Source organism: Mesoplodon bidens (assembly GCF_964165515.1).
Source record: "Mesoplodon bidens genome assembly, chromosome: 7".
NCBI classification, from domain to species: domain Eukaryota; kingdom Metazoa; phylum Chordata; class Mammalia; order Artiodactyla; family Ziphiidae; genus Mesoplodon; species Mesoplodon bidens.
The window spans coordinates 78,386,758-78,412,577 of record NC_138164.1 but is presented as its reverse complement, the minus strand read 5'-3'; the positions used below and the strand labels follow the sequence as shown (position 1 = coordinate 78,412,577).

General features: G+C 35.7%; 1 protein-coding gene across 1 annotated transcript in view; it reads right to left on the bottom strand.

Annotated features, from left to right (window-relative positions):
* The window catches only part of DEUP1 (deuterosome assembly protein 1), a 230,129-nt gene that overhangs the window by 51,225 nt on the left and 153,084 nt on the right, over positions 1–25,820 (bottom strand). Inside the window, exons 9-13 of the mRNA XM_081239130.1 lie at positions 20,401–20,572; positions 18,904–18,999; positions 11,784–11,918; positions 7,015–7,128; positions 4,768–5,007 (exon numbers count right to left, since the gene is read on the bottom strand). Coding sequence (XP_081095256.1) covers positions 4,768–5,007; positions 7,015–7,128; positions 11,784–11,918; positions 18,904–18,999; positions 20,401–20,572 — 757 coding nt within the window. The remainder of the gene's footprint in view (positions 1–4,767; positions 5,008–7,014; positions 7,129–11,783; positions 11,919–18,903; positions 19,000–20,400; positions 20,573–25,820) is intronic.

The window sequence follows — 25,820 nt, the reverse complement described above, 5'->3', positions numbered from 1 at the left end:
TGGTCCAAAGTTACATAGCTCATAAGTGGCAGATTCTGGAATGGAAAAATCCAGATCTTTTGTCTACTAGTCCAGTTAGAACATTCAAGATGCAAAAATAATTGTTTCATGCAAAATAAGTAAAACAGACCTGTAGCTTATTGGTAAAGATGGGGGGTGGGTGTTGTTCTGAGGGCACTGCTAATAAAGGCTGTAAAAAAACCACTGTTGATATTTTCAAAAAATCGTTTGTTCAATAATGCTTTATATATCAATAATAGATTAATTCAAATATAATCCATATACCATAAAATTCACCCATTTAAAGTGTACAGTTCGGTGGATTTGAGTATATTCATAAAGTTGTGCAAGCATCACCACTATCTAATTCCAGAACATTTTCATCACTCTTAAAATAAACCACATACCCATTAGCAACCACTCCTCATTTTCCCTTCCTTCCAACCCCTGGCAACCACTACCATATGTTGTGTCTCTACGGAATTACCTATTCTGCACAATTCATACAAATGGAATCATACGACATGTGGCCTTTGTGACTGGTTTCTTTCTCTGGGCATAATGCTTCCAAGGTTCATCCATGTTGTAGCATGTATCAGTACTTCATTCCTTTTTATTAATAATATTTAATTGTATAGATATACCACTTTATTTATTCATCAATTGATGAACGTTTGGGTATTTCCTTTTTTTTAGCTATTATGAATACTGCTGTTATGAAATTCATGTATAAGCTTTGATGTGGACATACATTTTCTTATTCATTAATTCTTATGCAAAAATTCACAGCTTAGAATTATAATCATGCAGACAGTATAGGACATATGGGTTCCCAGATAAACTTTCTTTCTTTTTTTACCAAAAAGTCTTAAATATAATGTATTATTTTCCAGGAGACCTAGAGACCTGGGTTCAGTAAAAGACCTAGCTGCAATACTTTAGCCCCAGGAATTCCTGGCTGATTTGGAAATAAGAATGAAAATATATTCAAATAGGTGACTTAACAGACTTGTTTGGATAAAGTCCTTGTCTCAAACAGTGGGGATTTTTCAGATGAGGTTAAAATTCCAAAATAAACAAAAGAAATGTGAAACAATAGATTAGCAAATAGAAAGACAAATTAACTTGATGTGAATGTCATCGATTACTTTACCCAATTGAGGAAGGCACTCTCACGGCTCCCTGCATTGCAGATTTACTACCAGGGAGAAATCTAACATGAATCTGCATGTAGAAGAGTGGACCTGCCTTCACTTGGGGAAGGAGGTGGGTACAAAAGGGCTCTAACTCCAGTACAATGAAATGTAGTGTCACCATGGAATTCTGTAAAATGTGATAATAATGGAGTCTACTTGTGTACTGTCATTAGAAAATAATACCTAAAAGAGTGACATTTGGGGCTTCCCTGGTGGCACAGTGGTTGAGAGTCCGCCTGCCGATGCAGGGGACACGGGTTCGTGCCCCAGTCCGGGAAGATTCCCCACATGTCACGGAGCGGCTGGGCCCATGAGCCATGGCCGCTGAGCCTGCGCGTCCGGAGCCTGTGCTCCGCAACGGGAGAGGCCATAACAGTGAGAGGCCCGCATACCGCAAAAAAAAAAAAAAAAAAAAAGAGTGACATTTGGAGATATCATTAAGGGAAAAAAAAGCTTATTTGTGATCTAGCTGCAGAGGTAGAAGAATTTATGTTAGAATTGAAACTTTTACAATAATAATGATTTGACAGGTTTTTCTAACATGAAGGAATATGTGAAAGTTTTTAATTATAATTGACAACATTATGTAAAATTGACTAGAAAGTGCAAAAAAAGAAGCTTTGTTGATATTGATAAATTGAGTTGTTTTTTGACTTGTGTAATATCCCTTTGAATTCAATGTTAATAATACTGAGTTGACACAAGAATTGGTGATTTAACTTAGATTAGGTGATTTAAAATTAGCATGCTTTTGTATAAAATTCAAATCAATTATTTGTCAGTGTGGATGCAAATATTCAGGAAAATGATTCTTTGGTACTTGATTCAGTTACTGGAACACTTTCAAGTTTGTTTGGAACAACTTGGGTATGTAAATCTCTACTTTTTTAACTGTAACTTTTATGAAATCTTAATACAGATTGGGAACTTCCGGTGAATACTAAACATCCAAATTGAGATGTGTAAGTGTAACATACACACCAGATTTTGAAGACTTAGTATGAAAAGAAATGTAAAATATCTCATTAATAATTTTTTACATTGATTATATGTTGAAATGATAACTCTTTGGATATATGTTGTGTTGCATAAAGTTTATTACTATTATATATTAATTTCACCCATTTCATATTACTTCTTTTAATGTGGCTACTAGAAAAGTTTAAATTACATTTGTGGTTTGCATTATATTTCTATTGGACAGTGCTGCTCTAGTACCTTAATGACATATTAACAAGCAAACAAAAAAGGTCCATTTTTTTGGCATAGATATTAGAAAAAATGCAGAACAATTTATTTCTGTCATTAACTGCCAATGGGAAATATTGTACATTTTCAAAATGTGAGTAGTGCAGCACAGTAAATAAACATATGCAATGGAATTAATAGCTATGCTGACACATTTCAAGGTTGTGGAAAGACAAGTGAGAAGATGTGATTCGTGTGAAAATTCAGATGCAGCTGGCATTAAAGTGTGTTGTAAACTAAAGAGAATTTTACTTATATACAATAAGTGACAGTAATTCAGACTGAAATGGTTGTCTTTTTAAATTCATGTGCAAGACGTGGAACACCATCATATGACAGTTTTGCAAAAAGAGAAGAGAAACTTCTTTCTAAGTACATGCACTGGTTACAGTGATTATTCACTTCTAATTATTCCCATTTGGTAAAATATAAATTTTGTAAAACAAGTTTGAGGCCCTTCTGTTTAGTTAGAAATTTGCTTAATGGTTTGAGAGAAGCAGTGACTTTGAACCCTCAATCAGTTATCAAGCAGTAAATAATTGATAATTATTCTAAAGCAAAAGAATGAAACATAAGTAAAATTTGGAAGTAAAACAGGGAAAAGGCCAAACAAAAGCATCATTTTGAGCATTTTTTTCTAGTTGCATCAAAATTAATTAGTGTTTTCCTGGAAGTAGAAATCTTAGCTTTTAGATACCTTGAAGTTTTTGAAGCAAATTACTTCTCAAAAATCTTTTCATTAGAACTATAATATATCTTTTGTGTGTGTGTGAAATACTCCAGAATAATTAGATTTTTTTTCTACAAGTGAATCCTTGTGATCCTGGTGCAGCCTCTAGCAGTATAAAGACAGCTGCAAAATGTAAATTTAAGTCATCTTTAAATCAGGGCCAGAGGTGTGACCAGTGGCCCCTGTCCAGGGGGATGAAGGGGAAGCAGCCCCTGGGAGGAAGGGGAGCCTGTCAGAACCAGCAGTCACGCAAACCCAGCTCCACCAGGACTGGTGGGCTGACGGCGAGCTAAACACTAGAAAGCACCTGGACAAGCTCCAGAACAGAAGAGGAGGGGCTCGTCTCATTTACATTCTAGTGAATCCAGAGAAAACATCATCAATAACTTTTCTGTTTCTAGAAGATGTATGACTTTCTCAGTGTTTAGCATTTGTGGTTTAGCTTGGTTTGTGTACATCTGCTTTCTCATTTGTATTGGAATAACACCCCCTCCCCAAACAAAGCTGGAGTTTGGGGTGGGAAGCTGTACGTCTCTTAGAAATGCCACAGGATAGGAGAAGCTGGGAGCCTGTGCTCTGTCCCCTTGCCAACGTGGGGACAGGGGAACACAGAAGATAGATGCTGGCAGAGAAAGAAGTGAAAGGATGAATCCCCCACGTAATCCCACATACAATGTGGCAGAAGGAGGGAAGGAGAAGTCGGCCCAACACTAAGAAATGACCCTGGGAAGAAGAGCCTGAGGTAGAATATCTTAGAGATGTGGGAGTCTGCTCAGGCAGTGGCCTGGGAAGGTGACCTCAGCCTGAGGAGGGAGTAGAGTGGGACTAAGAAATGGGCCAACTGACACAGAGGAATCAGTAGAAAGAGGCTGAATGTTTGCTGGTGGGAGATAAGACCTAGAATGGGAGAGAAAACCACAGAATGTCTCAAGTAACTGGGAGAGCCATGAATAAGAAATACATATTTAGTCGAGAAATTGGTAATGATCAATTTTGATGAATGCTGCATAACCTTCTTAGCTGTTCCAAGAGAGAGACAAAAAAAGATTTTTGAGCTAAGAAAAAAATTAATCCTTGGAAAAACCATCCATCACATCTATCAAGGTGGAGTTACCTCCTATTTGGTAAACGATTATGATAAGGTTAATGGTGATAAATCACAGGGAGTGACCCTAATGACTCTCAGGGAGGTGATTACATTGTCAAACCCTTAATAATTTCCTGGGTCTCCAGCCCAGGATTCCTGAGAGGCAAAGAGGCACAGCGTCAGAGAGAATGAACACTGGGGACAGAGGGTGTGGTGTGGCTAAAGGGCCATGGTTTTTAGGAAGAGAGGTCTGTGAGAGACCACTGTTCTACTGCACTGGTAATATTTATTATTACATCGCTGCAGAACCCGAGTGCACCTAGTGGGGAAAAGTACCCATGGGATTACTGAATTTACTCATCAAGTAAGAATTACTTATTAAGAGGATATATGAGCTGAATTTACATATGTAATAAAAAAAATTAGCTGTCTAATCCATACACCTGTTGAGTCATCATTTGTACAACTCATGGGCTGTAACAGTTGAAAAACAAATAAATCTTTACCTGGCACTGTCTTTGGTACATTTTTAGTTCTTGTAAGAGCTTCTGATTTTCATATTGTAACTTATTCCTGCTTAACTCTATTTCACTCACAGCTGATTTTAATTTTTCAATAACAAAGTCATCTCTTTCATTGGTTTCACAACTGGTATCTGGTTCCCATATCCAAGGAATTTCAGAGCTGCTGCCTTCTATGCCCTGTTTTTTACTATTTAGTGGAGTTTGGTAACTTTGCTCCTGTTTCTGAGAAATATGAAAATTGTGTCAGTTAAGTGAAGAATATCATATTTAAGCTTACATAAAGTTCAAGAATGATAGAAAAGAATTAGTAAAAACATCTTTAAATATATTATTAGATAATGAAGCTTTGTCCTTCATAATTCAGTCTTGTGTTTATTCTAAAACCTCAATTTCAGGTGGCATAAAGAGAAAATATATCTGTATAACCTCAGAGCAAAGATGCAGAGTAGAGTAGACGGCTTTTGCTAGGGAATTCTTATTCAGCAAAAAAGAAAATATAGAAGATATGAAAAAAAGCATGGATTCAATTACATAATAGTTGAAAATGTCTCTATGACAAAAAATAAACAAAATAAAACAAAATATCTGGATTGTACAAAAAAGTTGTCAACATGTATAACAAGGGTGATTTCCGATGTACAAAAACTTCTACACATCAATAAAAAAAGACAAACAACACAAAAGAAAAGTGGGCAAAGTTTATGCACAGGCAATTCACAGAAGAGGAAATGAAAAAGGCTGAGAAACACAAGAAGAGATGCTCAACCTTACAAGTAGTCAGAGAAATGTAAAGCAAATGAAGTCAAGGTTACTATTAGTCCATCAAGTTAGTAAAAATCAAAAGACAGATAGTCCATGCTGGTGAGAGTAGGGGTAGTCTTGTTGCCTGTTCATGAATTATAAATTACTATCATTTTTAAGAAAGTAATCTGCTAACATTTATTAAAAATTTGAATGAACATACCCTTTGGCTCAGCGATCATTTCTAGGATTTTTATTTAACAAAAGGAAAGTATTCGTATTTAAAGATGTACATACAAGGGTATTTGTTACACTACTGTAATAGCAGAAAATTGGAAACAACCTGAGTGTTAGTTAATAAGGAAATGATTGAAAGAATTATGGTACATCTATGATATACTATGGTATATATGATATATATACACTATATACTTTGAAATATTTTAATTAAGTAGTGACTCAAAAGGCTATTCATGGCTTATTAAGTAAAAAAGCAAAATTTACAAAAGAAAAATATACAATTTCCACACAAGCATATATTTACATATTTGTACAAACAAAAGAAAATGTATGTGAAGATAAACACCTAATTGTTAACAATGCTTATATTAAATGGATAAGAATGGAATAGAGGATGAGGCTATCAGTTTTACATCACATTATTTTGTATTGTTGAATTCAGGGAACATGTATAACACATAATTCAAGTAACTTAAAGAAAGAATGAAAAATAAGTATATATCAAACAAAAATGTTTCTTACCAGCATTAATAAAAATTCCAAATTCCTTAGGTAAGCCTTTAAGGCTTATTACAATCTAATATCCAACTCGCCAGCCTTCCCTCCCGCCTACTGCCCCTTCACCTCCCACATGGACTTCCAGCCAATTGGCCCACTTTCCATTCCCTGAATTTGCCTTTTGCTCTCTTGCCTCAGTGACTTTGCTTATGTTATTTCCACCACCTGGAATACATTCTCTCTTGTCTCAAAATATAGCCATTCTTCTTCTAGGCCCAGGCCTAGTCCCATTCCTGCTGGGGGATGTTTCCTGACTATCTCAGTCCAAAGTTTTCTCTTACTCCTTCGACCTCCAAAAGGATTTGTATCCTTTTCATTCACTTATCATTAATTATCTGTAAACCTGTACATGTATTATCTGTGTCTAGGCTGTAAGGTTCTAGAGTGCCAGGACAAAGCAATCTTAAGACTTTCTAAATGACTTGCTGATAGGCATGCAAAAACATGTTATTTAATGACGTAATACAATGGAGACTTTTAATAGCACCACCTTCTGAGACATACAGACTAAAGTCACCATTACAGATATTTCACGCACTTGTAACTCTATCCAGTGTTGGACCTACTCTGGTTATTTTCCCTTAGTTGGCATTTGTATCTGTAGAAGGATTACATGCTGAATGGTAAAGAGAGTAATAGTATTTAACCTCTAATTTATTCTGATTTAGAGGATAGTATTAGATAATGTACCTGAAATTGATTACACTTATCAGATAATCCTTTTTGTTGAGCATCTAAAGAAACCAGATGAGTCTGATATAGTATCTCCTGCTTGTCCCATTCTCTTGACTTTGCTCTAAATTCCTTTAAAAAGTGGAGAGAGAAATATAAATTGAAAAAATTATTCATTTTAAAGCACAATGAACAGGGCTTCTTTCATTTGTACATCTTTCTTCTGAGAAAGAAAGTAAATCCATTCTTTCCCCATTAGGAAAACAAAAAAGTATCAAATCACTCATCTTGTATTTACTAATAGATATATCTTCTAATTTTTGCTAGGAAAGTATGGAATTGAATCCGCTATTTTATTTTTATTTTTAATTTTTATTAGAGTATAGTTCCTTTACTGCATCTTTTTAAAAATAAGGATTTTGTTTGTTAAAAATGTAAAAATTTTTTATAACAAATGCTGATAACAAATAGCGGACTTTCAAACAATTTTTTGCATCAACCAGTACTTCCTTTCTATTTCCTGAGCTGACACCAGAAGTTTTTTTCCCTTCTTTCATTCTTTACACTCAGTCACCAAACCTTCTCCCTTGTTTTTGAGGGGGTGAGGCTTGGACTGATTTAGTGACTTTGTTCCCTCTGGCTTTCAAAGCTGTTATCCCAGGTGAAGCCAAGATTGACCCATTCTTGAGAACAGACAGAACAACCATCTCAGGCCTCCTTTAGGCAGTACCAACTGGGCTAAGCTGGGGAAGAAGTGGTAGAACTACTTGATACAGCATGCTCTCAGTTCTTCACCGTTTTGCTCAAGTAGTGTCTTCATGGAGCCTGGTTATCTGTTCACAAATTTATAAGAGGAAAGAATGTGGCTTTGGGAATCCCAAAGAAAACTTCACTGCTTCTCAATTTTGCCTAGGGCTGGCCATCATATCTCATCTTTCTGTCCAGGCTGTAAGCAACTTAAGGGTAAGGACTATGTATTTCATTACTTTTGTATTGCTCACAGTGCATGGCAAAGTGCCAGGCACCACTTACATGAATGTACAAACAAAAGCATGGTATTAATATTTCCAAAAACGTAAACATTTCTCACTAAATTTTGCAAAGAAAACAATGTGGTTGGAAACAAACTCTATAGCTACTAAGTCCATAGCAATATATTACTGAATGTAGATACATGGCATGAATGCATTGATGTTTCCAATTATCAACTCAGTAGTATTAATTGTAGTATTAGTAGTGTTAGTGTCCAGCAGGTACTGTGGAGAGAGGAGAATTTGGAAATATTTCATGATTAAAAGAAACAAATTTCTGAAAGAAAAAATCAATTTATATATAAAATAAAGTAGGGAAATGTACATGTAAATAATTTCACAGTATTAGTACAATAATAGTGCCACATAAAAGCCATGCAGATGATGCCATGATTATCTTAGCCATCCCCAACAATATGTCAATTGGAAAAGAGTTCATTTGGCTAGAGAGATTGGTGATGTTTTGAAGATGGCTGAAATGACTGGATTGGCTAGCTGGAAAATATATATACTAATTTAGAGAATGAAAGCTACATCTTGCTTAAAATGAGAATATGGCATTTCATATTTTCTATAGAGAAATGATTTTAAGGAATATTTGGGGAAATCTTCATTTTATAAATCCAAAAGTCCCAAAATAATCAGTGGAAGAAGGCTATAAGTTGGGAGGCTTTTATAGTAATTAAAGGTGACCTGAAATTGAGTGGTGGTAATAAAGATGGAGAAATATAGATAGACCCTGTTTTAAATATATAATAATACCCTGATAAATAGACCATATTTATTAAGATAAATGGAGACAGTTCAGTTAAAGTTATTGACTTTGATTCTGACATTTGACAATTTAAAATTAGGTACATGAAAACAAGGTCTTCAGAAATAGTGACAAATTTACAAAACTTGGTACACTTCAAATCAGTACAAGGTGGATTAAAAAATTGCTGTTTAATTTAGAAAGGAGTTTTTGGAGTCAGAAGTCAAAATGTGGGCAAGGTTGACTTGCACAGTTCATATCTTTCAATGATATTAATACTTAACACCCAACAATCTCAATCTTGACAATAAATATTTCCCAGCATGCTTTAGGAGGAGGCAGGAACATCAGCCTCACTTCCTTACAAATTCTACAACAGGTAGAAATGAGGCCAAGAATGGGGCCAAACAAGGCTAAAAATGTGTGTTACAAACATATAGACTGGTCCTTATAACAGTCCTGGCTTCCTTGGTCTTACAGATGTATTGGTTTCAAGATCAGCAAGCAAGCAAGCACAATATCTCCAGCAGTCAGGGGGCCATGCAAAGACAGAGAAAGCTTTATAAGGATTTTGTAGAGACTGGAGGTGTCGGCCCAGGCTCCAGTTCCAGAGGCTCTGTACACTTGCCTAAACCTCCAGAGTAAGTTTTCCACAGCTAGAAACCTTTTCTGGGTCTTTAAGTTTGAGAGTGGATCAGAGGCATTACAATCAAAGTTTCTAGCAGAAGCTATATTATTATATATATTTTTTTAATCCCTCTACTAAATCTTGAGAGGTAGAATGACCATTTCTTTAGTGATTACTGTATGTCGGGGACTCTACAAGCCTCCACTTGCAAGATAGTTTTAACTTTCTAGTATGAAAATTTTCATACTTACATAAAAGTAGAGAGTAAAACAAACTCCCATATACCCTTCACCCAGCTTAACTACTGTCAACTCAGTCCATCTATATTTCATCTCTCGCTTCACCCTTTCTTGTTGGAGAATTTTAAGGCAACTCCCAGACTTCATGTATTTTTACCCCCAAATGCTTGAGTGTGCATCTAAACACACATATATTTTTTTCTTCCATCACCACAATGTCACTTATATTTTTAGCCCCATTTATTGGTGAAAATTGTAATCTCTGTGAAGTTAACAGCTTGTCTAAAGGTCACAGGGCAAATAAACGAGTCAGTCAGGTCCTATTTTAAGTTGTAAACTGTCAGGTTCTTCCACTATAGCAAGCTGCGTCCCATTGCTCGATCACTGTACCAGTGTATAAATGTTTGTCCCCAAGGAGAAACATGCTTAGATGTAGACTAAAACTGGAATAGCCCATCTCCTACGCATTATTTTTTCAGATGCCTCTAAGCAAAAACAGGTACACGAAGCATTTCTGTAATAAAATAGATTAAACTGTTTCTACATAGTGTGCTTAAAAATATTTGTATAAGTACAAACATATCAAGTCATACTTTGCTACTAATTTCCACTATAATTTCATGAGATATATTTTATATAAATATTTAGCTCCCTAAATGTAAAATGTATACACACAAAGTACTTAACTTAAGGCTTTTTCTTTGTCCAAACAATTAACATGAATGTAATTCTCCCACTAATCCCCATGAGAACTCAATCAAATGGAACATCAGTGACTTAACTGCATTTTCAGTGAAAGCTCGTGTATACTACGTCGCAATCTTTGGGCATCTTCTGTGAGACCAGAATATTTCAGAAGCCAGTCGAGTTACACCATTGCAAGAGCCAGGGACTTATACACAGTGCATTTTCCTAGAAGGTCAAACTTACTTAGTGGTAGTAATTTTGTATTTAAAAGAATGTACATTTATTATTCAGTACAATATAAAATTTGCAGGAATTTAAAAACGAAAACCAAAGACTTCCAACAAAGTTCTTGCAATAGTCTGGTTTTAGGACTGTGATTCCAGATTTTTTTTTTTTTCCTGCTCTTAAAAATATTTTGGAGGAAAAGTTTGAGAAGGACTTAATTGAAGAGTCATGATAAAGATGAAGAAGTATGAAACAGGGCAAGGACAATTAGACAGGAGAAAAGACAGAGATAAGAGGCATTAGACAAAGGAAAGGGGCAAATCTGGGCTGGAATATGAGAGTAAGAGAAAGGAACAGATCAAAGATTCCTAAGAGGCTTCTACGTGGGTGACTGGGAAGTACAGAACCATTACCTATTAACAAAGTAGAAGAAACTGAAATCATTGGCTGACAGTGGGAGAAGCTGGGGTTTAAGGCTTGAGAACAGTGAAAAAAAAATGACTGGGATAACATGATAGGGGTCAACTTGAGGTCAATTAAAAAACAATGATTGAGCAGCACTGGGAATTTAGCTAAGGTTAGAGAACAGGAATTCATGCTAGAATCTATTTGCTGTTATGTGACCAGTAGCAGGAATGCTCAAGGGCACAGGGAAGAAAAATAGCTGGTTTATTTTTTCCAAGGTTGGAAAGTTAAGGGGATTAAAATAAGTGTATCTATGACATAGTAAACCTTTATAGGGACTGAGATTTTAGAAGTTCCGGGTAACATGGGGTAGCTATATTGGAGTGGCACTACCTCTTCAAAGAAAAGATCCTGAAACTTCAAGCTCTGTTCTGAAAACTGCTATGAGGCTTCATTGGGATTTAAGTACCTAATAGTTAAACAGCCATTAAAAGAATTACTAGACACTCACTTTAAGTGACCCCAGGGATGTCCTTCAGTTTCACTCAACATCTGCAGTTCCTTTGAACTTTTTTTTTTTGCTCTCCAAAAATGCTGATATACATAAAAGATGTATAAATTGAAGTGATGTTTTAATTCACTAAGTGCCTGAAGGGAAGGTGCACTAAGAAAATATATTCAATGAGAAGTTGATTTCTAATGGAGTTTGTTACCACAGCGGTACATGTCATTGTGTACACTAGAGACAAATAGCCCTCAACAGCAACAACAAAAACCAATCTCAATACACAGGGAGAAACTAAGAAAATATAGCTCACCTCTAATTTCTGGTTCAAATTGCTCAGTTCAAAGGGTATTTCTTCTTTGACATGTGGTACTTCTTTTTGTCGAAATTTATTTTGTTCCATCTGGTGTAATCTCAGTTTTTCAAAGCTATTAGTTAGTTTGGAGAACTGTAAATAATACAGAATGATAACATTTTACTATTGGTTATTCCTAACTCGATTTCACGATAGTTCTTTTCTTGTGTATCTCTTCCAAAATTTAAGTCACGATTAGGAAATGCAGTAAAGCTTAAATGTTCCAATTAGTGAAGATAGAACCAGTTATTAAAACTAAATTATTGAAGCTGAACGCAATTCAGCTTTTGTGTAAATTTGGAACTTCATTAACTGCACAGTTAAACAGCGATTCACTTGATAAAATGTTTTGTTCAGTTTTGTCTTAACCATATATAGCAAGGCTCAAAATTTAAAACAACCAAGTTTTTTTCTTACTTTTATTTAGTGACATCTTGTGTTGACGATTTTAATTTCAGTAAGTCAATCTATAAAATAACCAACTTATACTCCATTTAAGAAAACCGAGGACTTAATTTAAAAGATATAAACAACATACACTTATTCATGTTGATATAAGTTTAAATAAAATTAAATATCAAGCTTGATATAATCTTTTTCTTACCAGTAATTCTTGTTATAACTTAGACTCTGTATTATTTTTTTTCTTGCTTCTACCTTCAAGTAATTGATTATAAGTGTCATGGTCTATCAACATCCGTGAGGAAATTTCTAAATAACTTAACAAATTATTTTGTTTTTATTTTTTATCTTGAAATAAGTATAGATTCAGAGGAAGTTGCAAAGGTATTACAGAGAGGTTCTGCGTCCTCTTCACCCAGTTTCCCCAAATATTTACATCTTATTGAACTATATAGTACAGTATCAAACCCAGGAAATTGATGTCACTACAATATATGCATGAGTGTATCAATAGTTCATTCCTTTTTATTGCTCAGTATTATTCCATGGTATGGATGTAACCACAGTTTGTTTGACCATTCACATATTGAGACATTTTTGGTTGCTCCCAGTTTTTGACTATTATAAGTAAAGCTGTGAACAATTGTGTCTACTTTATCTGACAGTAATGTAGTCATTGCTGCTTCCTTTTTCCTTCTCACATTGTTTTTAAAATTGATATATAATTCACCGACTATAAACTTCACACTTTAGAGTATGTAATTCATTGGTTTCTAGTATATTCGTAGTTGTATAACCATCACACTATCTAATTTCAGAATATTTTCATCACCTCCATTAGAAACCCTATATCTATTAACAGTGACTACACATTTCCTCCTTCCCCAAGGCCTGGCAACAACTAATCTACTTTCTGTTTCTATAGATTTGCCTATTCTGATCATTTCATATTAATGGAGTCATACAACATGTAGTCTTTTGTGTCTGGTTTCTTTCACTTAGCATAATGTTTTCAAGGTTCATCCATGTTGTAGCATGTATCAATATTTCATTCCTTTTAATGGCTGAATAATATTTCATTGCATGGATATACCACATTTTGTTTATCCATTCATCAATTGATGGACATTTGGATTGTTTCCACTTTTTGGATATTATGGAAAGATGCTGCTATGAACATTTGTGTACAAGTTTTTGTGTGGATATATGTTTTTATTTCTCTTGGGTTTATACCTAGGAGTAGAATAGCTGGGTCATATGGAAACTCTAAGTTTAACTTTTTAAGGAACTGCCAACAGTTTTCCAAAGTGGCTGTACCACTTTTCATTTCCAGTGGTAATGTACAGGGTTCCAATTTCTCCATATCCTCACCAACATTTGCTGTTATCTATCATTTGGTTATAGCCATTAGCAGGTGTGAAGGGGTATCTCATTATGGTTTTGATTTGCATTTCCCTAATGACTAATGATGTTCAGCACTTTTTCATGTGCTTATTGGTCATTTATATATCTCCTTTGGAGAAATGCCTATTTATATCTATGCCCATTTTAAAATTTGGTCTTCTGTCTTTTTATTGTTGACTAGTAAGAGTTTTTTCTTTTTAATTCTGGACACTAGTCCCTTATCAAATATATGATTTGCAAATGTTTTCTCCCATTTTGTCAGTTGTCTTTTCACTTTCTTTTGGTGTGCTTTGAAGCACAAAGGTTTTTAAAATTTTCATGAAATCAAGTTTACCTAATTTTTCTTGTGCTTTTGGTGCCAAATCTAAGAAACTACTGCCTAATCCAAAATCATGAGGATTTACTCCAATATTTTCTTCTAAGAGTTTTACAGATTTAGTTTTTATATTTAGGTCTTTGATCAATTTTGAGTTAATTTTTGTCTATGGTAAGGGTTGAACTTAATTCTTTTTCATGTGGATATCCAGTTGTCCTGTCACTGTTGAAAAGACTATTCTTTCTCCATTGAATTATTTTGGCACCACTTCTGCTTTCTTTTGATTAATATTTGTAGGGTATATATTTTTCTATATTTTTTTTCTATTTTTTACTTTCAATTTACGTATGTAGTTATATTTGAAGTGAGTTTCTGGAACACAACATATAGTTTGGTCATTTTAAAAATTTACTCTGTAAATCTCTATCTTTTAACACGTGTATTTAGACCATTTTCATTTAATGTAATTATTATTATGCTAGGGTTTAAGCCTGACATTTTTTGTTTTCTGTTTGTTGTCCAGTTTTTGGTTTCTCTGTTTTAGTTTTCCTGACTTCCTCTGGGTTCTTTGAACATTTTTTAGAATTCCATTTTGATTTATCTATAATATTTTTGAATGTATTTCTTCGTATAGCATTTTTAGTTATTGCTCTAGGTGTAATATTATAGATGCGTAGCTTATTACAATCTACTGGTGTCAACATTTTACCAGTTCAAGTGAAGTGCAGCATCTTAGTTCTCTTTATGTCCCTTTGCTATGACCCATTTCTAACATTATTGTCTTTAAGAAATTTCTCAATATACATTAAGAATCACTTTAGACACTGTTATAATTTTTGCTTCAGCTGTCAAACAATTTATCAATAGAAAACTCAAGAGAAGTAAAGTCTGTTGCATTTACCCATGTTTTCACTTTTTCCAATTTTTTTCTTCCTTCCTGATGTCTCAAAAGTCTTTATCATTTCCTTTCTACCAAGAGAACTTCCTTTAGCTATTCTTTTAGGGCAGATCTATTACTGACAAAATCTCTTAGTTTTCCTTCATTTGAGAATTTCTCAGTTTCCTCTTGATTCTTAAGGATATTTTCTCTGAACATGGAATTCTGGGTTGACATTTTTTCTCTTTCAGCAATTGAAAAACATTCCATTTCCTTCTGGCCTCCATGGTCTCTGATAAGAAATCCATTATCTGAATTGGTTTTTCTATATAGGCAAAGTGTTATTTCTCTCTTCCTGTTTCCAAGACTTTGTCTTAGTTTTCAGAACTTTGACCATGATGTGTCTTGGTGTAGATTTGTTTGGATTTATCATATTTGAGTGTCACACAGCCTCTTGAATCTGTAGATTTACATCTTTTGCCAGGTTTTGAAACTTTTCAGTCATTACTTCTTTGAATACTTTTTCAGTCCTACCCTTTTTTATCCTCTTTTCTGGGACTCTGATGATACAATTTTTCAACCTTTTGTAATAATACCACAGGTCCTTGAGGTTCATTTTCTTTTAGTCTGTTTTCTCTCTGTTGTTCAGATTGGGTAATTTCTATTTTGCTATGTTCAAGTTCACTGATTATGTCCTCTGTCCTCTCCATTCTGCTTTTGAGCCTATCCATTGAATTTTTTTAGTTTGGTTACTGTATTTTTCAGTTATAAAATATCTAACTGTTTGCTCTTTAGTTTTCTTTGCTAAAACGTTCTAATTTAATTTGTTTCACGGATGTTTGTAATTGCTCATTGAAGCATTTTTATAATAGCTGCTTTCAACTCCTTGTCAGATAATTCTAATACTTATATCAACTCAGTGTTGGTGTCTCTTGATTGCCTATTCTCATTCAAGTTGAGATCTTCCTTGTCTTCGGGTGATGAGCGATTTTTTAACTGAGGCCATTTTTGGGTATTGTGTTACATGACTCTGGATTTTATTTAAATATTGTGTTTTAGCAGTACTTTTTCTGACAACATCCTAGTAGGAAAAAATAGAATGCTGCCTCATTGCTGTCAGGTGGCAGGGAAAGTCCAGGTCTTAACTTGGCCTCAGCTGGTAACTGGGAGGAGGTGTTCCTAATTACTGCTGAGTGGGAGTAAGAGTTCAGGCTCCCCACATTTTTCACTGACACCACTTTGATTGGAGGGGCATAAGTGCCTTGTTACTGCTTCTCACACGGCCTTCAATGATGCTGTAGTGAGGGGAGTAGCCCTGTTGCTATGGAGAGGTGGTGAATGTCCTGACTCCTCATTAGGCTTCCTCAGATACCATTCCAGAGAAGAGGAGGAGGGCTGCCTCATCACCACCAGATGGGCAGAGAAGTCCAGGCTCTCCACATGGTCTCCACTGACACCATGGGCTGGGGAGGGCCTTGTTGACACTCAGTGGTGATGAAACTCCTGGATTTCCACTCAGTCTTCTCTGACTCCATCCAGGTTGGGGCCTGGGTTACCTCATTATAGATGGTAAGGGTGGAACCGAGGCAGTCCACTCAGTCTCTGCTGGTGAAGTGTGTTTGCAGCCATAGTCTTATTCTGTGGCCTTTGGCTATAGTCAAGCAGTTATAATCTAAAAGTGTTTAATCTTGGTAGGTTGTCTTTTCTTCTGGTTTTTCACTTGTAGGGAGCAGGCTTTCCTTGGGGCTCTTTTTGTTTGATTGTGCCCACTGGAGTGTCTGGGTTGCTGGCTTCTCTGTTATCCAGTCTGGGATATAAGAGGTAAAAAGAAATTCCAGGAACTCAGCACCATGTTGTTCCTTGGGTCCCAAGGTCCTAGTTGGTCTGTCTTTCCTCTCCACTTTTCAGAGTCTTCTTATTGTTTTATAAATAATGCCCAGGATTTCTAGTTCCATTTAGCAGGAAGAATAGGGGAAAGTAGATTGACTCCACCTTTCCAGAAGTAGAAATCTCAAATATATATATAATTATAGTTTTATAATGGTTAGAAGGAAAAGAAAACACCCCATTTTATACAAGGAAGCAATTTCTACAAGAAAGTTTTGACAGAGTTGAGTTTTTTAAGGCAGAGTGTGGTAAAATGTACCCTTAAGATATTTTAGGAAAATAAGGTTGTAAAGAAATGAGGAATTTCAAAGAAAGAAGCAGTAGAGTGAGCCAGCAGCAACAAAAACATGTTTGCCACAAGATATCATTTTCTGGTTAGAAAATGACATATTACTAGTTATTATGCAAACCAAGTCAAATACATAGTACTTTTCTTTTTCTTTTTCCCTCCTTTCCCCTTCCTTCTCTTCTGCCTTCCCCCCGTAACTCTCTCCCTTCCTTTCTTTTAACCAGAGAAGAAAAGAGAGGCAGAAAACTGCAGTGGAAGCATATAGCTGTTCTCTCAACAACAATGTAGTGTTTCTAAAGTGTATTCCATGAAACACTTGTTTATGGTGTTTACACTGTAGCTGTGCTATGGTGTTAGTTGGTTTTAGTTTAAAAAACAAAAGGGTTCCATGGTCAAATATGTTTGAAAAATGATGGATTAAAAAGGCTAAATGGATATTTTTAAAGCAAGACTTCTCACAGCCTGTAATATGCTACTATGCACTGTGAATGTCCAGGAGAAGAGGAAGAGTAAATAGCATTTCCTAAGCTCTCAGTGTTAGTACACAGAACAAATTTTTGTGAAAATTGCCGTAAAGACATTTGTTGGCTAGCTGGCAGCTGAGTAATAAAATAGAGCTGCAAAGCATCAAATGGCAAGGATTCATATATTAAATGACTGCTCAGTGCCTGTAAACAAGCCCCAAACTTTTTAACAACAGACATGAAAAAAAATCCAGAAATTAAAGATATGGTAAGCTGTGACTGAACTCGTTAAATATAATTTAGAGATGGTACTTAACTTGTGTCTAGATTTCTGTATTTTTTCAAACTTATTCCAGGTTGTGATCTCTTTGTTTATACTGAAAAATTATAGTGATTCAATATTTATGTTGCTATGTTAGAGCTTCATCTTTACAGAAAAAGCAAGGTTGATTGACTTAAGTGTTAAATGCTTAGAGTCTTAACTAGGAAAACCCATATAAAGTTTCACAATTCAAGCTACCATCTAGCAGCAGCTATTTAAATTGCAGGCAAAATATCTAGGTAGACTTGAGCTAGTCTTGTAAGATCATACCCATTAAGTGGAATCAAATGCTTCATATTCCTATTGTAATGGCTGATCACCTCCCTAAAAAGGTACGTAAGGAGGAACTTTAACTTCTTTGGGCTCCTTTAACTATATTATCATCTGTGAAATCTCTGCACTCCAAAAAAAGCTGGTTGTAAAGTAAAATTCATAATCAAACCATATGTGCCGTTGATTAATTTACTAAGTGAAGCAAGGCTACAGTACCTACGAGACCTGAGATGCTCAGATGCTTATTGCCCTATGTGTCACCTGTGGGAAGAAAGAGAAGACTTTTTGCTTCCTAGCACAGTGGGGAGTATAATATAGGGATAAATCAGAAAGAAATCAGTATCCCTCTCATCATATATGCAGAAGCCCTCTCACTTATGAAACAGTCCTACCAGTAACAAAGCAATAAAGACCAGTTTTGTTCTTTCAAATATCTATTTCATAATAACAAACCTCCATATTTTAAATTGCCATAGAAGAAAGGACACCCCTATTAGGAAGTAGGGACTACAAAAGATAATACTTTGTTGTTGTTGTTCACAAAGCTAATTATCATGATATAATTAATCTACTAATCACTTGATAAATAGAAAGCCATTAGTCTAGCACTGTGCTAAGAGTTAAAGGGATACAGAGCTGACAATCTAATAAAAGAGACAAAATCAATACACATAAAACAATGAAAGACAGGGCCAAACATATAACCTGTAGTTGAAATACTAGAACTTTTGCTTGTACTAAAAATAATTCATTTTAAATTTTTTAAATTTTAAAATTAACACAATTTTATAGGTCAAAACATATACCAAAACATATGATATTAAATTGTAATAAGTTTCCTTACTTGAGCTTTTAGGGTTTGTAGTTGTCCTTCATAATTCTGAGTCATTGCTAAGTTACATTTTTCCAAACTGGCCAACTTCTGTCTAAGGAACCCCACCTGAATTAAGAATAAAATTTAATTTTGATTTTTCTAAATTTTGCCTGACAAAATCAGAAAATGTACAAAAGAGGAGTACAGTTCAAATAAAACTGCTGTACCAAACCAAGAATAAATATTTGTACTGTGGTTCTTAGAATAGTTATTAATAATTAAATTCACAAAAACCAAATGTAGCTAGCACTATTCCACTGGGTACACATTAAGACAGTATGGTATGGATGTTTGACAAAAGATCCTTCTCACCAGCACATTTTAAAGCAAGATTTAAAATTTACTTCGTATTATCTTTTTGGGAGGCTTATGTCATCGTTCCTGGGGCAGAACCCCTGCAGACACACTTCAGCTTTTATTTTACGTGCTACTACCTTCAATGGGAACTCTGTTTTAGTGGTGTTGTGGAATAATTGTTACATTTTTATAAGAACTAACAAATTAAAAAGAAAAAGAAAAATGTCTAAGAGGAGTTCTTAGGGATTTGGCTTACAGAATTTGCTTAAAAAGTAGGCAAGGCCCCTGTTCGCACATCTGTATTGTGACAGGTATCAAAAGTGAGAAAATAGTCCCTTCCATATGCCAGGTCTTATGACCTGCCTCTATTGCTAACTAACTAGGCCAAACAATAACTTAGTTAACCATGACAAAAAACTAAGTTCCATTGAGAGGCCATTAGAGGTAGAAAAACGGCCACTGAACAAGTTGACTTGATGTTTTAGTTATTAGCATGTGATCAGTAAACATGTTTCTTATGCCTCACCCCAAAGAAAAATTCACAGACATGAAAGTCCACATCAGGTGAAGCGTATGCCTTTCCTGAACTCCTCTGCAGGCCCGAGAGCACTCAGACCTCCTACTATCACCAGCTTGGCCACAAGCACCTTCACCGGGGCCCAGGGCATTCCTCCCAAGTGGGCGCCCAGGTATACACACACTCCCTTCACCAAACTGTTTTCTCTCTTGTTCTACAATCAAGGTTTTACCTTTTACTTCTTTTAGGAAAGATTTTTTTAGCAGATGAGAAAAGGCAAATGCTCCTAAACTCTGCCTCATTCAAAGGTACAGCTTTGTTGACTACTTTGTTTCTACAGCAGCAAAAGCATGGACATCTTTGCTTGCAAACAGTTTTTATTTCACATACATATTGAATGTTTGTTTACTTTCCTAGATGACATTGACTAGACTCTATTTCTGTCTGCACTGGCAAATTACTACCAGTTTAAGTTCTGCTTGCTGCTTATTTGATAGAATACATTTAGCACACTGTGACAGAATTTCAAGCTATAAATGCTATTGCTGATGCCTGATAAAAAGTATATGTAATGAAAAATATATTCTGACAGAACAAATACTATTTATAACAGTCTGAGGAATTAACAATTTATTAACACATCTATGCAGTACCTCTTGACCTTTCTGTTCTAAACAAATTTGTGCATTTGCCAACTCTTGATCCCGAAGATCTAATCGTGTCTCCAGAGCCTGCATCTTCCTTTCCCAATCCAGCTTTTTGTTGTTTACCATGATATCAATTTGTTTCATTAATTCCTGAAGCTCAGCCTCACAAGGAGAAGCTCTGACAATTGTAGAAAAGTAAAATACATTTAAAAAGAGTGAAATGTGAGAACAAGAAAAATTATGATCTTGCTTTGAATAGCTTGATCATTATTTCCTCAAATTGTTCAATTATTTAAATAGGAAGAATTCCGAAAACCAGAGGTTAACATTTTAAATTAAAACTAAAAGCTAATTTCAGAGCTAACAGTGTACATACTTTTCAAAGGCATTTTAAAAAGTACAGTTGCTGCCATAATATAATGCAATATATTGATAAAATCACTGCCTGCATTTCTCTTATGTACTGGTGGTAATGCATGGATCTCCCTGACCCAAAAGTTTTGACTTAGACAAGGGAGTCCTAAAATGAAAAAATATTGTGTGGATTATGTCAGAAATAAGGTCACAATAAAGAAAGTTAGTTTAAAAATAATAAATAAATCAATTAATTAATAAATTAATTAATTTTAGAGTGGGTCAATTTGAAGGAAAATTCTAATTATGAAAAATGATTCCATGCTCTTACATGTAAATATATATATACCTATGTGCTTATCATAAGTTGAGGAGGTTTGATGGCAGGTCAGCTGGGGCTTCAGTTGTGCCTTCCAGGGAGAGAGGAACAAGCCCAGGCTAGGTAGGACCAGATTCAAATGTACTATCTGGGCTACACTGCTGCTCCTTTGGGAGAGAAATTTGGTGTGATCTGGCTGGTGGTGTCTCTTTGGAAGGAATCTAAGTGGGCAGGTGTGGGCAGAGTAATGTAAGATTTTAGACAATGGGGATACTATTAGTCAGAAAAGTGGTAATATTTTGGGTCTAGGAAGGTCTAATGTGTTTGAAACAAGACGCTTGGTGATAACTAGAATTATAGAGACTGAGAGTTGGAGAGATTGCTAAGTGCTCCCAGGGTAGAGTTCTCCTTCATAGAAGCTGAAACATTCCGCAAGGACCTGGTATAAATCCAGTCATTCAGCCTGGATAAGCAGGTAGATGTTGAGGCCTCAGACTTCAGCTTAAAGAATACACAAATGTCCAGATTAGAAAAGCAAGTTACTTCAGTATCCATTCAATGGTGCTGATAGGGCTTCCAATATATTTGCATAGCTGGGAGGAAGGCAGGAGAGGCAGGTGTAAAAGACATCATTTCCTCCATTTAGTTTCACCAAATGAGAATTTTAGGGCTAATTAAGGATCATTTAGCATTTTAAAAAAACTGAAGCCCGGCGACATCAAGGTCACACATTAATTAATGGAAGAGCCAGAACTAGATCCTAGATGGCTGCTTTCCATCTTAATTAAGCTCCTTCCTGTATACCACACATAGATGGCTGCTTTCCATCTTAATTAAGCTCCTTCCTGTATACCACACAGCAAAAGACATGGTGTTTTGCATAAGAACTTGCTTGAAAAATGTAGTACAAATTAACTCTGTTGCAATAGGTTTAGAAATAGGTATTTGAACTCAAAGAACTCAGAATTTCCACAATCCCTTTCTCAAATACCCAGTCACCCTGAACAAGGGATGTCCCTTTGATTGGCTTATTCAACAGCAGATTCACCAGTTTTGACACCAGAGAGGTTTTAAGTACAAAATGCCATTCTTAAGTCTTCTAACATTCCTGGGCTAAGGCCCAAAGGCTCTCAATTTTTACTTAAAACCTAAAACAAATCTGAGGAAAGGAAATACTAATTCCTCTATAAAAAACTTGATTGGATTTTGATTGAAGTTCTGATGTGGGGAAAAACAACAGAACGAAAAGAATGGTTTTCACACCATTTTAATTTCATAACAACATGTATCACCCTTTACTGTAAATACATTTTGTTTATTTTTTTCTGCTGGTGTAAGCTCTGAAAGAAAAAGGACTACATCAGTCTTGTTCACCACTATCTCCCCAAGGCTTAGCACAGTGCTCCAGCACATAGCAGATGCTCAATAAATCTTTGAAGAGTCAACAAACGAGTATTTTCCATTACTATCTCCTTAGCGTATAGGAATGTACCATGCTAATGGAATTAAAATATAGGCCTAAAGTAGAGTATGGCATAATATGAGCTACTCAATCAGTATTGTTAAATAAGTGAACAAAATGTTTATTTCCTGGTTATGACTATGATATGCAAAAGTCAGAATATTAGACTTCAAGGTGGAAGGGCTTTTACAAGTCATCTAGTCCAACTACCCATTCAGTGTTTGCATACCTTCCACAAACGTTTCTGGAGAGAATCATCTATCATACCCCACTGATCAGATTCAGCAAATCTAGGACAGAGCCCAGATTCTGCATTGGTAACAAAGGTATCAAGTACGTGCCACTTGGTGCATGCCTAAGTTTGTGTCTATTTTGTAATATCACTGCCAAGAAGTCACCCAGCCTAGGTCTGAACTTTTCCTTTAGCAGGTAACCACTGTCTGAGATTGCATCTAGACAGAAGTGGGTTTTTAAAAGTTCTTTCTTATACTGAAGAACTTTTTCATCCACTGGTCCTAATTTGATCCATTGTAACCATTGAGAACAAATGCCTTTTCAACACTGTAGACTATAAAATACTTGAATACAGTTATCAATACACTGAATACAGTTATCAGTGTACCTCCAGATTCTTCCTGAGTCTTCTCAATGTTCAATATTTGAGACTGAACATACTAACAGACAATGCCAGAATATACGGTAATGGATTCTGACCCAAACCTTTGCAGCAACAGTCCTAGAATGGTCAAGAGTTGGTCAATGACTGACAGCTTCTCCAATTTTGCCTCCACTTCCAACTCAGGACCAACCAGAGAAAGGCAAATATGTTCCCCAAACTAATCACATAGGAGGCCCTGCTTCTAACGATCCTGCCTCTAGCTTCCCCATGTTGACAGCCTAGGGCTGAGGCATACCTGAAGCCTTCTGGTTTTTCACTGTTAAGCCTTCCCACTCTCCTGCCTGTCTTTGAGTCTGCCAAATGCAAGTGATAGCTGACTCCCTTTTTATAGAAATCTTTGAATAAATAGCCTTATTTGTTCTTATTGGGTGGTCTTTGTTTATTTTCACAAGTTATCTTTATTTCCTTCAATTGCTTGTAGAGATTTTTTTTTCTCTACCATTGACTACCTAGTATACTGCCTAGGAAATACTACCTGCTTAATATACAGTTGTTGAACTGTGTATTAGTTGAAGAAATGAATGACTATTTTAAGATTTTCAGAACCTTCATAATCCTGGTGGCTCTCCTCTGAACAAGTTCTTTCCTGTTTGTCGATTTCCTCCTTGAAATGTATTGTGCAGAACTTTAACATGGTACCCAAGATATAGTCTAATTAGCTCAGAGAGGGACTCTCACATCCTTTGTTTTAGGTGATACATACTTTCATTCAAGCAGATGAAGATCACCTTAGCTTTGAATTTGGGAGGGGGGAAGGGTAAAGCAGTGATATCATATGACTTTTAAGGCGAGTTTTTTCTTGCTAAACATGCTTTTTCCTTTTAATGCATGCTACGAGTAAAGCCACCTACTCACTATCTTGTGATTGTTTCATTTTGGGGGATGCTCCAAGGGCAGGGATTTATATTTATTTTCATTACATTTCAGTGTTACAGTTTCAGTCTCTGTGTAGGTTGTCATCACTGATTCTTTAAGGAAGCAAAAATTCACAGGTGACTTCTACCCACTGTGAGAGGAACTAGGAAGATAGAGACACAAGACCAACTGCCTGTGTGTAGGAAGACTTGCAAGGCAGGCAGGTACAGTAACAGATTGATGAATACATACAGTTCTTTTGGGAACAGAAAGGAGGGGCTTGAATACCCCTTGGGTATTGGACAGTGTGGACAATCACAGAAACCTTCCTGAAAGAGGTAACATCTGAGCTTATATTTTGTGATCCTGGTACTGTCAGAGAATATATTCACTATACCTCCTAATTTTGTGTCAGCAGCAGAGTTGACAAGCATTACTTGTTTTACATATACATTTTTTTTCATACAAGTGATTGTTAAATGTCATAAAGGACAGGAGAGAGGACAGAGCCCTCTGGCCTTCCATTATCAAGCCCTTCAGGGTCACAGTGATCTGTTGATTATTTCTTTTATTATAATCAGATGTTAATCCACTTAATTAACTTTACTTTTTTTCCCACAAAAAATGTGGTAAAAAGCCCTATAAAATATGCCAAAGCCCAAGTACATCTCTGTCTATATGTTCTCTGATGCACCAGCATATTTGCACTTTGAAGCAAGGCTGGTCTAGCATGCAGTGGTCTGGGTGCATCCATGCTGAGTCCTGGTGGCCACTGCTTCCTCTTCTGGATGCTCACAAACCACTGATAATCTTTTCCAGAGTCTTACCTAAGATTTAGTCAAACACACTTTTACATCAAATTCAGCTTTATGTCATATTTAATACTCCCTTTTGAAAGTCAATTGTCTAATCTTGTAGTATATTTTCCCTTCTTCAGTTTCTCAGAGATAATTAATAGCAGTTCAGCTGTCTCCATATCAATATCTGTTCCTAAATCTACTGAACTTTAAAATAAAATACAAAAGGCTTAGTTTAGCCTCCTCCATAACTGGACAGTACATTATTTATATTTTTATTTCTTCCTTTAGTCAAATGCTAACTAACACTATGCTAATTACTTTCCTGTACTTCCTGTCATGAATCCTCATAACATCCCATAAAGTAGACCTTATTATTCCAAGTTTAGAAAAGTTGACTGAGGAGCTAAAAAAGAAAAAAAAAATTCTCTGAATCTTTCAGCACTGGAGACTGGTTGGATTGTGCTTGATAACACTACTTAAGACATGTAAACCCCTGCCCTAACTATTGGGTTTATCCTTGGGAGCAATTCACAAGAGAAAGATCCTGAGGTCAGGACAGCAGTCTGAATGCATTAAGCCAGAAAGGAGGGGGCACATTGAGACTTGCAGGGTAACATACCAGTCTGGGGATCCTAGAGTTAAAATATCAGGACATCATTATTTGGAGATGAAGAGAGAGCAAACTAGAAAGCTAGTGATGTAAATGGAGGCAGTAGTGGCAAGTGTGTTGGGAAAGGGCAGGGGAATGGAATGTGGAGAGAGTCATTCAGAGTAAAAGGGGCTAGGGTAAGATACATGGAATATATGTCACTCCAAAGTCCTTTAACAATGGGCTTAGGTGCTGATTCTTAAAAGGCAGACCTTCATCAGACAGATAACTATGGTGACCATATGATTTGTTATCCAACCCAGGACAATTTTAAAAGTGAAAGGGGAGGGCTTCCTTGGTGGCACAGT